This window comes from Culex pipiens, chromosome 2 (genome assembly GCF_016801865.2).
Source record: "Culex pipiens pallens isolate TS chromosome 2, TS_CPP_V2, whole genome shotgun sequence".
NCBI classification, from domain to species: Eukaryota; Metazoa; Arthropoda; class Insecta; order Diptera; family Culicidae; genus Culex; species Culex pipiens.
The window spans coordinates 125,279,753-125,295,083 of NC_068938.1; the positions used below are offsets into that span (position 1 = coordinate 125,279,753).

Sequence of the window (15,331 nt, forward strand, 5' to 3'; positions counted from 1 at the left end):
ATGCTAGAAAGAGATAGGAAATCTGATGCAAACAAACGTCTAGCTGCCATGTAAATATACTTTTGTGTTGGAAAATTTCTGATTACCTTAAATGCCGAATACAAATTTTAATGCTTTTAACTTTTTGTCGAGTATTATGTATTCAAATATTCATCTATTTCCACAACCAAATCTAAATTTCCAAACAAAATTTGATTAGTTTTAAATTTTGGGAATTCCCGGGACAAAATAAAAACATATCCCGGGATTCGGGAATTCCCGGTTTTGGAAGAATTGCACTAGTTTTGAGGAGTTTTTTTGTAATTGAGGTGCCTGAGTACACGATATTCCGGTTTATTGCAGTTTATACTTCATATGCGTCAAAAGTCATGGTTTTAAATCTTTGAATGTTTGTAAAAGTTGGTTTCATAAGCCTTAAACTATACAGAATCCTCTCACAACATCTATTTCGCCATCATATCAAGTTTTAAAAAATCCCCTTATCAACACGACAATCATGCAATACAGCCAACATTGCGTGATCCCAAAACAAACATCCATTCGGCAAAAAGCTTTTGTTTTGAGAAGAAAATGTTTTTTTTTGTTTTTGTTGTTCCCTTTAGCCTAAAAATCTTTGTTTAGGATAGCAAATCTGTGTTTAGTTGCACACCTTTATCAATCTTTCCAGAAAAAAAATACTTTCCAAAATAAATCTTTTCAATTTGACCAGCTATTGTATGTTGTTTTTTTGTCCCATACATAAGGCTACATGTAAACAACAAAACATTGTATTAGGGCCGAAGCCGAAGTGTAAACAAAGGGTATATCCTGCTCGTTCCTAATGTAAACATCAACTGACGTGAGCAGGATAGACTCTTTGTTTACACTTCAGCTTCGGCCCTAATAAAATGTTTTGCTTGGAGTTTTCGCGAAAAAAAAGAATTTCTTCCGGTTTTGTTAAATAAAGTACTGGATATTTTTAGCTTTTCTGAAATAGCACATTATTTTGAACCAACCTGCATCATAACTTCAAAAGTGCTGAAAATATTTATGGGACATTTAAGCGAAGTGAAGGACTGGAGGTAGTAATTGCTATACTCTATTTTCTGGTACTGATTAAATAGATTTCCTAAATTGACTTTCTTTTTAATTTGATTAAAATCACATTCATTTTATCACATTTATTCCAATTTAACTTGGATCAAACATCATTTAAAAGTCTGTGGGTTCCTTCGCAACTGTTTCACCTTTCTCACTAAGCTGCTTCTTTTGTATCTTTTGGTGCTGAAAAAAAGGAACTTTTTTATTTTACACATATAGGATATATGGTGAGTGATTTCCATACCGTTTTTGGAGAAATACGCTCAAGCATCGGCTTTAGCAGCGTCATGCAGGGTACTTCAACGCAGAGGTGCAGCCAAAGTCCGGCAAAGACAGCTACGAATAGGACGGCCGATGTGAAGAGTACCTGTGGAGTAGAAAAAAACTCGATTGAAGGGCAGTTTCAAGGTTAGGTTGAGCTTTCCTACCGTGTTAAATCCACCGTTCATGAGTGGAGTGGTCACGTTCCGGTAGATTCCGTAGACCACGGTGTACTGAACCACGTACACGCAATAGCTGAGCTTGGACGCCACCAGCATGGACGGGTGCTGCAGGAACGATCCGAACAGGCAGCCCGGACTCAGGGCCAGATACAGCATCAAACAGGAGACCAGCAGACCCCAGGAACATTTGAGCAGCGAGCCGAAGACCGCCAACAGGAGAGATCGCTCTGGGAGTTGATCCCGAGGTAGCAGCGCCGTAAGTCCGTTCATGGCGAGGAAGAAGACGGTCGCGCTGAGGAACATAAGCTTGAAGCCTTTCAGATCTTGCATCTTTTTCGCCTTTTCACTCAAGCGATGGTACACGATGCCCACGATCATGCCGAAAAAGTAGTTTCCGGCGTTACTTTCGAACGTTACGTAAACCCGCAGGTAATACTCCAAGGTGCGGATTTCTTCGGTGACGAATCTGTATAGAGTGGTTTAATCAGAGGAAAGTTTGGAAACTTTTTAGTAAACCTACCTAACGATCATCATCACAGTTGCATCCAGATTGTAGATGTAAATAAAAGCAGCTGGTACGATCAACGCGAAAGCTACCATAACTGTAATCAGTTTGTTCAGGAGATGTGGGAATCTAATGTAAAATAAAATCAATTATTTAATATCACTTCAAGAAAACCTAGAATCTTACTTCCAAAGCACCATCATTATCGACGTTCCTACCAGAAACAGCTGAAAGTCAGCGCCTAGGTACCATGTGAATTGCGAGCACTACAAAAGAAACCAGATTAGATCGTTTAGAGCCCCATTGATTTTAATGAGCTTTGAAAAAAGAATAGAAAAATCTTTTTGCATTTTATTTTTTCACTCACCGGCTCACTAGTATTGATGTAGTTGTTCACGAACAACAGATTGGTCCACCAATTTTCCGTACAGTGATCCTTGTATCGATCCGCGATGGGTCCATCCTTCAAGCTTCGATACCAGGAAGCTTGGAAGAGTATCACGAAGGCGTAAACGGGGACAATGCTAAAAATGAGTTGAAAATTGAAGCAATTTCTTCGAAAACGAAACTGAAGGAACTCTCACCGTATCAACCGATTGACGATCCTGTCCAGCAGGTACGTCAGTTGAAACTGCGGATGGGTCTTGATGTGGTCGAGGAAATTAACTGCGAGCACGACTCCACCAATCACGAAGAACAGCTGCACGGTGTACGTGTTGCCGGCCATGGCGATCGGGAACCACCAGCTCTCGAACTGCTGCTCGAACTGTTCGGGATTCTTGAGCGGGATCCGGATCATCGGGATCGACGCATGGCAGAGCAGAATTGCGAGCATGGTCAGCACGCGAGCGCCGTCCAGGAAGAGCAGATCTTGGCGAGATCGGGTGTTGAGGGAGCCCAGCTTCTTAAGGTTTTGGGCCAACGAGAAAGACCGGATGATCAGGGTGTCTTTGAACGGCAGCTGTTTGGCGTCAAAAATCGTGCTCATGATCACCAGGGACACTATTCCGAGTGCGACCCAGCTGAAAACGTCATCAATTGAATCTGAAATGAATGAATCAATACATTTTCTGAGTTAATTTAGATAAATCAAGAATTACCTGATGGTCGATCTAATTTTTCCTCCGAAACACAGTTCAGGATTTGTGCGGTCGAGTTCAGCTGGTACAGGTTCCATATCCGACTCTTGGAACATCTCTTCATCCGCCCTGTACGATCTCCCCGATCTTCCGTGGCGATCGTGTCACATTGATCCAGACAGACGCCAAGCTCGAGGATGTCTCGTCGATAGTGGCGTGGGTCGCTGGAGTAGTGCTGTTCGCAAAGAAATAACACATAATCAGAAGTCAAAGTAAAAAAGTTAAAAGTTAAAAGTTATGTTTCCTTTTTGAGAAATAAGAAGTAAGATCATCATACACTTGAACAGTTCTGACGCAAACAATGATCTTCAGAACCTCTCCGAGTAAGTACTCATTTTGAGTTCAATTGTGCATTAGGATGCAACAAAAATGACTTTTTGGTGGGCATTCAGGGGCTTATTTCGGTGGGCATACTGAGACAAAATTCCAAATATGGGCATGATCGAACGTAACATGAGATTTACCCCGGCTTTTTTTCAAGAAAAATACGATTTTTGACGGTATACCAAAGGGACCATCCACAAACCACGTGAACACTTTTTTAAAGCGTGGACAATCACCAACCCCCCTCCCTCTCCCCCCCCCCCTGAGGTGTCTACGTGGTTTATTGATAGTCCCAAACCAACAACAACTGTCAATTGAAAAAATACAGTACTTGCTCGGTAATTGGGCTGAGAACGTAGCCTAGTCACCGAATGCTGCTCGCTAACTGGACTGAACGAAAAATAACGAGGGAACCTGCGGTGGATAATATTTTCCTTATGAAATATAAAAATAAAAGTTGATTAAATTTATTTACAATGCTTACTTTTCATATTTCTTTAATTGTGTCTTAAAATTAAATAAAAGTTTGGAATTTTTTTTTTATTTATTGAACATGATTATTGCATCCAGTAACCCCTCGGTCATTTCGGTTTGTTTTGGTTTATTGACGTTTGTCTGCTTTTTAACTGGACTACGGCCCAGTTAACGAGTGCCCAGTTAAAAAGCAGACCAGTTAAAAAGCAGCCTAGTTAAACAATGCCTAGTTACCGAACAACTACTGTAATGTTTTTTATTGGTTAATTCCATTCAAATTCAAGTGCTCATGTAACGTCAAATCAAGCATATAATTCGTCGTTGTCGTGCCATCGATTTCAATCCTGCGATATTCAATATGAGCATGATCATGAGCATGAGAGATCACCCATGGTTGTCCTTCTCCGTTGCTGAACAGGACCGTAATATCTTATCACTTCAACCGATCATATGCTTCAACGATCTAATGGTGTTTCCCTTACCAACAGCATGTATGAATGCTCTGAAAAGATAAAACATCAAGATCATCAAAACTAGATCTGAAGCAAATAGGTAACAGTCGATGGTCACCAACGGTGCCCGCCATGTCAGTTTGTAGATCTCGGGGGATTTGGACGGGAATGTTAGTTAGCACAGGTTGCTACCAAGGGTGGGTTCTATACGATATCCACACCCCACGTGTGCCGGAAAAACTACTTCTACTTGGGATTGTGTTAGTGGAAAAGGGTAATGGCCAGGATTCATCATAGAGGATGATGATGTGACCCAATAATCAATAAAGTTGGTTTAGTAGTGTGATGGATTATGAATTCTCAAGGCAAACAATCGGATGATGCGGATGAGACTATTCCCGGTTATTTGGTGTCGAGTGTTTCATAAATGATTCAATCTTAGACAGCGAAAGATGAAAACCAAAATAATATACGAAAACGCGAAACCGCCCGGATAGAAAAACACACACGATCGGAGGGCCAACAAAGACGGAAACAGCAACGAAAATTCTGTGTGATGACCGCGACGCGCACCGTTCAACTTCACGAACGCAACTTACAATAATGAGATATTCAATATAAACCGAAAAAAACTCCGTGCGATGCTGTCACTTTTGATATGAAAGAAGTTTGAATCCTGTCGTGCTATCTTGACACATACAGATAATATGTGCGAAAGAGATTTGAGGTCTGAACGCTTTTGACACACGTACACGCCCAACTACCGTAATTTTTTTTCCAAATTCTACCAAACTTCGGCACAATACACAGAACGTTCAACCAAACAAAATGTGTTTATTATTGTTTTCATTGCGGGCTTTAGTTTTTGTTAATTCATGGTTAAACATGCCCGCCAAAAAGTCGTTTTTGTTACACCCTACTATATATTCACGTGAGTTCGCTAGTTTTGGATGGTACTTGGCATGGCCACTTGGATTTGGTACGCACGATATCACACCTAAAGCACTGTGCCTAAAGGGTGAAACACGTTACAGCGTAGATCCTTTATCCTGGTTGGATCTTAATTTTTGTAACTTTCTATGATTTTTGAAAACAAAAATCCTCAAGGAATTTAAATGCCTTTTTGTGCTCGAAAGTTGCAAAATTCTAACACGTTGAAAATGTACAATTTCCCATGCAATTTATATCCAAGCCCCCGGAAGGCACGCAGAGTTGAAAATATCAACACTTGACGGCCAAGTGACCGGGGTTTTCCTCATGGTCAAAAGGCCATGCTCGCTCATGTGCGTCGATTGACGTCAGTGGCTCTAGAAGAAAGGTAACAATTATGGCTGTCCATACAGATGGTTGAGGAGTAGGTGGAGCAAGATCGCCGGATGGAGTCGTGTAAACCGAGAAGATCATTAGAGTCTTGGTACATCGTTGAATAGTTAACAAGAGTAGCGGAAGGACATTTCCAAACTGGATCATGCTTTTGAACACAAAGTTCAAGTGCTGATTCTTAACTGGGGCTTACTGTTTTGTTTAATTTTTTTTTATTTACGTTCTCAAATAAAAATTTGAAGGCATCTGTCAATGCCAAAATCGGTAGACCATGTCAATCTCGAGCAAACACCTTAACCCAGGGTAGGTTACAAAATGACAAACAGACCGACACAACAAAAGGCATCTCTTGACTAATGTCTTGCGCTCATGCCTATGCCGTGCCACCCGTACCATGCAGGTCAAGGGAAATGTCCACAAAGCTCCACCAAGCGCCCAATTCGGTTGGGTGTCTATGAAAGATCGTTCCATGCTCGTTAAGATTGAGATTATTCATGCAAGGGTTTACTTATTTGAACGCGAATTGTAACTTTTTGAGTGTTTTTGACTTTTTGGAGAAATGCTTAGCAATCATGTGACTTTAGAAACTCAGTAATAGCAGATATCTGGAGTTTTTTTAAATGGTCCAATAAACCAAATTTTAAGTTTTTGCTTTTTGGGTGTTTTTTAATACCCCTGACTCAAGGCGGTTTCAAAAACACCCAAAAGGCAAAAACTGGAAATTTGGTTTATTGGACCTTTTCAAAGAAAAATCCAGATATACAATAACTAAAATTTTAATTAAATAATTTGAAAATACAAAGAAAAATAAAACAATAATAAAAACATTACACAAGAAAGGTTGCTTTAAAAAAAATACTGGAAACGAACTGACAATGACCCGGCGCATTTACTCATGCCTGATAAAGCATTGATTCAGCGTTTGTAATTGGATGAAGGAGTGAAACCATGGCAATCTTTTTTTTTGTAAAAAGAAGAAAAAAATAACAGGTTATAAGCAAGTATGAATATCAAGTAATATGACTTTGCAAGTACAATTTAAACCTCGCTTAAGTTTCACTTAGAATATTCTAACCACGAGATTTTTTCTTGTCATTTATTGAATCGTTGAGCTTAGAGGAGAGTGGGGAGACTTGATCCTCGGGGACAGCCTGCATTTCTTCAGCATGTGGGTAAAAATAGCTTTATTCTAGAAAGTTATGCATAATTGACTCAAACTCAATGTAGAAAACATTTTTCATTTTTCTTTATTTTAATGTATTTATGTATAGAAAACACTTCAAAGTTATTTGAAAAAATATTTTTAATGCATGATTTGTTTGATAAACTTATCAACTACAAAACTTTTACGCATTTAACGTTGAATTTATCGTCATACTATTTTTACAATCAATTGGGTCCTAAAATGAAGCTTAGATGGCTGATATTATTGTTTACAGCGATAAAGCTTATTTTTCTGAGTACAATGACCGTACAAAGCCACTAGAGTGGGTACGGATTTTGAAAAGTTCTCAGATTAAGTTCTGGTGGGGTTCCCCTTGTAGGGCATACTCATAGGGACTCTCACGCCAAATTTCTGCTCATTTGGTTGAAAACTGGCTTGTCTCAAGCGAGTTCAAGTTTACATGGAAATTACTATGGGAAATTTTGAATTTTCGTTCATTCGCTCCTACAGGCCTGGGGTAAACATGTAGAAACTTCTAGGATGGCCAGAAATGAGCGGAATCGTCTGGAGAACAACTTTCCCTAAGAGACCAGGTTGATTCTTTCAACCCCCATCGAGCTCAACGGCAATACATCCGGGGTTTTCGGAACCAACGGTTTTCCCCAGAAAAGCAAAAAAATTTCCTTAGCATGCTATGAATGCTTGATAAACACCGCGACGCCACATGTCAAACAGCTACCACGTGATTGTAAAATTTGCACCATAACAGTTATTTTTCTTATTTGGAGGTTTATAATACAGCTAAATAGTATCAGGATCACCATAAATTTTAATTATATGGTTCAAAAAGTAATAAAAAGTAAATTTTTACAGGCGATGATAGTCCACGTGGTAGCTGTTTGACATGTGGCGTCGCGGTGTTCATCAAGCATTTCCAGACCAATTTCCAGGGGTTACAAAATTCCCGGGAAACGGAAAATTTTCAACGAATTTTCCGGGAAATTCCGGGAATTCCCGGGAAATTTTAAATTTATCGAAAATTGTTCTAATCATGGTTTTGATTAATATTATTAATATTTTGCAAAAAAATGTAAAGACAAGCAACTTAAATGGTAAAAATAAGCGTGAGGATCAATTAATGCCTTGACTGCTTGTTAAAAAACATACAACTTCAAGAGAATATATAATTTGCTTAGCTTTTATTGCTAAGCTGTCTTTCAACTCGTACAAAATATAAAAAAATGATGATTTTTTTTTTGTCAAGAAGTAGGTATTATTTTTTAATCACAGTATTTGGACAGTGAGTAAAATAAATCCATTTTCCAAAACCATAAAATTGCTTTCAAATTTGTCTCTGTGACCAGTTTGAGAGAATATGATAAAACATAATATTGAAAATTTAACTGAATGCAGAAAAAAAATTTCATCCCGGCATATATTTTTTTCCTGGACAAAACGTAGGTACTCCATCAATAAATAGATAAGCACCAGAATCTTCTTTTTCTCATTTTTATGTAATCACAATTCAAAGTTTTCAAATATCAGGAGCGAATTTTTGATGTTTGCATTTTTTGGGACCCTTGATATAATAAAAAGTAGGTTTTTAATGATTTTTTAATGATTCAGACTAATAAATGACTTCGTAATTTTTGTTGTCCAACAAATAACCAAACTCTATTCTCAGTTGTGGATGGTTCAGAAAATAATATCATCTGGAATAAACCTTGACATGCAATTTTTTGACGGTCTGACGAAGTTCAAAAAGAACAGTAAATTGGATTGAATAAAATAAAATTGAATTTCTACATTTTTTTGTAAATAAAAAAATAACTTAATCCACCTATGTGGTTGATGCCTTCCTCACTTTTTACCAAAAATGGGTAATATGAGTGGTTTGGACACACATTTCAGCATTTTTTTAGATCCAGAAAAAAAGAACACAGATATAACTTATGTGGTAATAACTCGAGACAGGGTTGCCAGATCTTCAATGTTTTTGACTCATTGGAAAGCCCTTTCAATTACCTAACCAACGATGGGTCGGATGATGGATCCGGACATAGTTTACATACATTTAAGTGAGATCCGGCTTCAAAAAAGTACATAAATATCACTTATGTGGTAATAACTCGAGGCAGGGTTGCCAGATCTTCAATGTTTTGTACTCATTGGAAAGCCCTTTCAATTGCCTAACCAACGATGGGTCGGATGATGGATCAGGACATCGTTTACATACATTTAAGTGCGATCCGGCTTCAAAAAAGTACATAAATATCACTTATGTGGTAATAACTCGAGCCAGGGTTGCCAGATCATCAATGTTTTGGACTCATTGGAAAGCCCTTTCAATTACCTAACCAACGATGGGTCGGATGATGGATCAGGACATCGTTTACACACATTTAAGTGAGATCCGGCTTCAAAAAAGTACATAAATATCACTTATGTGGTAATAACTCGAGACAGGGTTGCCAGATCTTCAATGTTTTGGACACATTGGAATGCTCTTTCAATTACCTAACCAACGATGGGTCGGATGATGGATCCGGACATCGTTTACATGCATAGAATTGAGATTCGGATATTTATGAAAACACATTTTTATACATAACTTTTGAACTACTTATCGAAACTTCAAACAATTCAATAGCGATGTATGGGACCCTAAACCAAGTCGAATGCAACTGGTTTGGTCAAAATCGGTTCAGCCAGTGCTGAGAAAACTCAGTGAGAATTTTGGTCACATACATACATACACACACATACACACACACATACACACACAGACATTTGTTCAGTTTTCGATTCTGAGTCGATATGTATACATGAAGGTGGGTCTAGGAGCTTTTAATCAAAAGTTCATTTTCAGAGCAGGATTATAGCCTTACCTCAGTGAGGAAGGCAAAAGAGTGTCTAAAAGTTAAGAAAATGTACTTCCGCTTGAATTTCGAAAATTCCCGGGAAACGGGAAATATTATTTTTCGGGAAATCCCGGGAATTCCCGGGATTTTTGTTCCCGGGACGGGAAATTGGACGCTCTAAAATGGATTTTTTAATCAATTTTGAAAAATTAACCTCACGGTCCTTTTGCCTTCCTCACTGAGGTAAGGCTATAATCCTGCTATAAAAATGAACTTTCTATTAAAAGCTCCTAGACCCACCTTCATGTATACAAATCTACTCAGAATCGAAAACTGAACAAATGTTTGTGTGTGTGTATATGTGTGTGTATGTGTGTGTGTATGTGTGTGTGTATGTGTGTGTGTATGTGTGTGTGTATGTATGTATGTGACCAAAATTCTCACTGAGTTTTCTCAGCACTGGCTGAACCGATTCTGATCGAACCAGTTGCATTCGACTTGGTTTAGGGTCCCATACATCGCTATTGAATTGTTTGAAGTTTCGATAAGTAGTTCAAAAGTTATGCATAAAAATGTGGTTTCACAAATACCCGGATCTCAATTATATGAATGTAAACGATGTCCGGATCCATCATCCGACCCATCGTTGATTAGGTAATGGAAAGGCCTTTCCAATGAGTCCAAGACATTGAAGATCTGGCAACCCTGTCTCGAGTTATGACCACTTAAGTGATATTTATGTACTTTTTTGAAACCGGATCTCACTTAAATGTATGTAAACTATGTCTGGATCCATCATCCGACCCATCGTTGGTTAGGTAATTGAAAGGCCTTTCCAATGAGTCCAAGACATTGAAGATCTGGCAACCCTGTCTCGAGTTATGACCACTTAAGTGATATTTATGTACTTTTTTGAAGCCGGATCTCACTTAAATGTATGTAAACTATGTCCGGATCCATCATCCGACCCATCATTGGTAAGGTAATTGAAAGGTCTTTCCAATGAGTCCAAACATTGAAGATCTGGCAACCCTGCCTCGAGTTATGACCACTTAAGTGATATTTATGTACTTTTTTGAAGCCGGATCTCACTTAAATGTATGTAAACTATGTCTGGATCCATCATCCGACCCATCGTTGGTTAGGCAATTGAAAGGCCTTTCCAAAGAGTTCAAAACATTGAAGATCTGGCAACCCTGTCTCGAGTTATGACCACTTAAGTGATATTTATGTACTTTTTTGAAGCCGGATCTCACTTAAATGTATGTAAACTATGTCCGGATCCATCATCCGACCCATCGTTGGTTAGGTAATTGAAAGGCCTTTCCAATGAGTCCAAAACATTGAAGATCTGGAAACCCTGTCTCGAGTTATGACCACTTAAGTGATATTTATGTACTTTTTTGAAGCCGGATCTCACTTAAATGTATGTAAACTATGTCCGGATCCATCATCCGACCCATCGTTGGTTAGGTAATTGAAAGGCCTTTCCAATGAGTCCAAAACATTGAAGATCTGGGAACCCTGTCTCGAGTTATGACCACTTAAGTGATATTTATGTACTTTTTTGAAGCCGGATCTCACTTAAATGTATGTTAACTATGTCCGGATCCATCATCCAACCCATCGTTGGTTAGGAAATTGAAAGGTCTTTCCAAAGAGTCCAAAACATTGAAGATCTGGCAACCCTGTCTCGAGTTATGACCACATAAGTTATACACTGTGTTCTTTTTTTCTGGATCTAAAAAAATTATGAAACCACTCATATACCCATTTTTGGTAAAAAGTGAGGAAGGCATCAACCACATAGGTGGATTAAGTTAGTTTTTGACAGAAAAGTTCCTACTTGACAGCTCGTTCCAAGGGGACCATAGTTAATCCATCGACAAAATGTTGTCTTGTAATTTTTTTTGCTTTAAAATGAAAAAAGTGATCGGAAATGGTTTTTGATGGTGTTTTTCACCGCTGTACATAAAAATTTACATAGGGCTTTAGTAACCAATTTTTTAAAAAAGTGCGTTTAGGGAGACTTGCATCTCTGCATTTTAACAATCACTTGAATCAGCCTTAAGCTTAAATAATTGGTTTGGTTTTTCGTACATGGTTTCATTTAGTATAGTTGTACATGACTTACTGCAGGTTGAACCATTTTTCAAATGTTTTGTAAACAAAAATTAACAGCTTTTGTAAACATGCTGTGTACAACATGAAGTGATCTGGTAATTTGCCTATTTTGAGGTCGCTGAGCTCGAAAAAACATATGCTAAAGGTTAGTTATAATTGCAAAATAGGTCCTAAACGCAATTTATTAAAAAAAAAACTAACTTGTTCAATTTGCGGATTATAACATTCAAAAATGTTTTAAATTGATCATCTTCACGTCCTTGAAATTAAATAAAAGTTAAATTATGATTTTCATAAGAGAAAAAAAAAAATAGAAAATGCCAGAGGTTGTGATGGCTGTTACGACGAATTGCAAACTAACCTGAGATATCAACCCGGAAAGCTGCTTTAAAAATTCTTGTGTTCGTGGGCCAAATTCTTGCAAGTGATGCTAATTACATTTTCGAAATTTATTTAAAAAGACTAGTTCTGGAGCAACATTTGAAAAGGGCGAATAAGCAAATCATGAACGATTTTCCCAATTCCGAGACAACAGGTAAATATTTAACAAAAAACGTTACTTAATCCACCTTTAGGTGGTTGGTGCCTTCCTCTCATTCATAAAGTGATTCCAACCCCCCTAAAGTGTTCACATGGTTTATGGGTCGCCCCTAACGTGATCGCAGCACCAAAGAGGTCCTAATATAAATAAGTGATGAGTTAAAAAAACAGACAACCTACAGACTTTTGTCAAGATTGTACATACCCCCCCCCCCCCCACCCCACCCCTTACCTGGTTTATAGATGGTCCCAAGTTATCAGATTTGACCCCCTACTGCAACATTAGGATGACCAGATCGAGTTGAGTCTTCTTAAGGACCTCGAACTTACCGATGTAGACACCGTGCAATGGGTACATGTCTATGTCCTTGGCCATAGAGTCAAGCAGATGCTGGTAGACAACCTCCGTTAGATTCGTCCGTGCTCGCCGGCAATTTGACCAGCTTGAGGTCGTTGTAGGTAAGCTTGGCGTTGATGGCGGCCGCAGCAGCAGCCTTGCCTGCTCCTCCGCCCACTTTCGTTTCTCGGCTTCCGCTTTTTGCGTTTGATTTCCGCTTCATCCTCCCGCGCCCTTGAGCTTTTCCGCTTCGGCCGCCTCGTTGAGCTTCAGCAGCAGGGCACTCAGTGAACGGTTTATGTTCAAGTTTTATCAGTTTGACGCCGTCGTAGATGTAGGGCTTGCTCTCAAACAGTTGCTTCAGGAAACGTTTGGCGGACCTCAAGTCTTGCAGGTGCTCGATAATCAGTCTGGAATTTTTCACGGTCATCGGGTAGACCGGCAGGTTGCGGATGAATCCTGTGGCACCATACAACTTATTCGAGGGGACCATTGTCATGGAGCCGTCGTCTAGATCGAGGACTTCGACGGCGTTCAGGGCAAAAACTTCCGTTAATCTTCTTGTCCGCCAGAGAAGTCTGTGTTCTGCAGCTCGTTCTTGCGCTCGTCCGTCAGTATCCACAGTACATTGGAAAGCCTTCTCTGGATCGACCTGCTCCTTGGCCGCCGATTTGCCCGACTCGGTGTCCTTCTCGTCAGAGCCTTCTTCTTCCGGCTCTCCGGCCTCCTCATCTTCTTCCTGGCTGACCTTATGCTTCCACTCCTTAACCGGATCAATCTTCTGGTTGTCGTCGTGCTAGTACTCCAGCAGTGGATCTCCCAACGAGTGGAAGATCAACCGGGTCAGCGCGGACATCATCGTGAACATCCGAAACGTTCAACCGTGTCACAGTAAACGTCAGTTCCATCGTGCGTGAGTTCAAGACGAACGTTAGAGGGAAGTTGTACGAGCTGGTCGTGTTGTCACAGAAACAACCCAACGGAATCTTAACGTCCTTGTACGGCACGTCATACAGTCGAAGCTCTTCAACTCGACCATCCGGATCCGCTTCCGACGGTGTACACTTTGCCCGTCCTGTATGACCATCAGACTCAGTCGTACACGTGGCAGAATCTCCGAAAGAAACGTTGAACAGATCGATGCGTACCTGTGTAAATCAACCATTAGTTCTAATCCGCCATCCAAGGTCCAAACACCTTACCCTCTCCCCAACGGATGCCTCAAACCGGTACAAACAAGTTATGTTACTCGCTCCACCCCGCCCATGCAGGAACACATTCCGTGGCGATTGAAACTCTCCCTTACGTTTCCGGAACACCCTTGAACAGAGCAGCGGAACATCCTCACTCTTCTGCCCAATGTACGGCTCACCGCCGAGCTCCGTATCGACAAACTCGTACTTGATGCCGAAGCTGGACGGAAACAGCGAAGTTCCCGTCATCGTGTGGAACTTGATTTTCTGCGAAGAATCCCCAATTAAGTCCGGATTCAAATCCCAACTTTGTAAGAACTTACCAAATCACTCCCAGTGCTGACGATACTTCGGGAAGATTTATCCCTTCGCCCGGAAGACTCTTTGATCATTTCGTTTGCCTTGCCGTGGCGCGATCCGTCCTTGCTTTTCCCAAAGCCACCGGACGAGTACTTGGGCATCTTTTCCTGCAGTCCTATCGATCCTCCAAACACCAGCCCCTTCTCCGAGCCCATGCCACCGGACATCTGATGGGGCTTGGGCGGCGGGTGTGGATGGTTGAAGATGCTGTTGAAGGTTCTTTCCGTGTTGGTTGATCGTGCCGTAGTACGTCCCGACTGTGCGATTCATCAGCGCGGCTGTCGTTATGATCGATGAAGGCGAGGTCGTCTTGATCGGAACGTACGTCCCCGTACTGTCCCATATTCGAAGTCGCGTTTTCCACGGATGGGCGGATTCGGACTATATTAAAAAAAAAAACATTTGTTAGCCAAACACGTACCAAACTGATCTCCCGGGTACAGCAGATTGATGTTGTTGCTGCTGCCAAAGTTGACGATGGTGGAGCAATGCGACTGCTCGCCGTGGTAGTACGTGGACATTTCCTTAATGGAACCAGCCAGCTGAGCGACCTTCACCTCCCGTTTGTCGTTACGCTCGAAACAGGTGAACATGACCCTTCGTTGACCCGGCTTCAAACCATCCAACACGCACGGAATCGAACGAAAGTTGTCCGAGTTGGAAATCAAAACAAACTTCAGGTTGATAAACTCCTCGGGTAGTCTTCGTGTGCAGGTACCGTTCCTGCAGACCAACCTGCTTGCAATGTTGGTTCTCCACCGAGTTCTTCGTACCGGCGTCGTTGGCATCCTGCATCTTGGGAACGCCCTGGATCTTGGACTTTTTCGAACCGGATCACCGGCCAAACGCGTACCAAATCAAAGCTTGTTTATTTTTTTTTGAAAAACACAGGGTAATACTAAAAAAAAATATGTTCAATGACACACGTTGATCGACCAATAGAGCTGTGCCCTGCTACGTCATTCTGTTTCATCCCAGTCGCGGCGTTCTGGTAGGATTCGGGCAAAGTTC

General features: G+C 40.6%; 2 protein-coding genes across 3 annotated transcripts in view; both read right to left on the minus strand.

Moving 5' to 3' along the window:
* Nucleotides 1-1,149: 1,149 nt before the first annotated feature.
* The window catches only part of LOC120415015 (O-acyltransferase like protein-like), a 42,943-nt gene continuing 28,761 nt past the window's right edge, over nucleotides 1,150-15,331 (minus strand). For both annotated transcript variants that reach the window (XM_039576379.2, XM_039576378.2), the window contains 8 exons: nucleotides 3,129-3,342; nucleotides 2,613-3,072; nucleotides 2,396-2,552; nucleotides 2,215-2,294; nucleotides 2,044-2,157; nucleotides 1,509-1,989; nucleotides 1,325-1,447; nucleotides 1,150-1,263 (listed from right to left, as the gene is read on the minus strand). In XM_039576379.2, coding sequence (XP_039432313.1) covers nucleotides 1,192-1,263; nucleotides 1,325-1,447; nucleotides 1,509-1,989; nucleotides 2,044-2,157; nucleotides 2,215-2,294; nucleotides 2,396-2,552; nucleotides 2,613-3,072; nucleotides 3,129-3,231 — 1,590 coding nt within the window. In that variant the 5' untranslated portion in view covers nucleotides 3,232-3,342 and the 3' untranslated portion in view covers nucleotides 1,150-1,191. The remainder of the gene's footprint in view (nucleotides 1,264-1,324; nucleotides 1,448-1,508; nucleotides 1,990-2,043; nucleotides 2,158-2,214; nucleotides 2,295-2,395; nucleotides 2,553-2,612; nucleotides 3,073-3,128; nucleotides 3,343-15,331) is intronic.
* LOC120415016 (uncharacterized) lies at nucleotides 13,355-14,268 on the minus strand. The gene is made up of 2 exons (XM_039576380.2): nucleotides 13,970-14,268; nucleotides 13,355-13,915 (listed from the first exon to the last, which is right to left on the minus strand). The coding sequence occupies exons 1-2, from the start codon at nucleotides 14,207-14,209 to the stop codon at nucleotides 13,541-13,543; spliced, it is 615 nt and encodes a 204-aa protein (XP_039432314.1). The 5' UTR covers nucleotides 14,210-14,268; the 3' UTR covers nucleotides 13,355-13,540.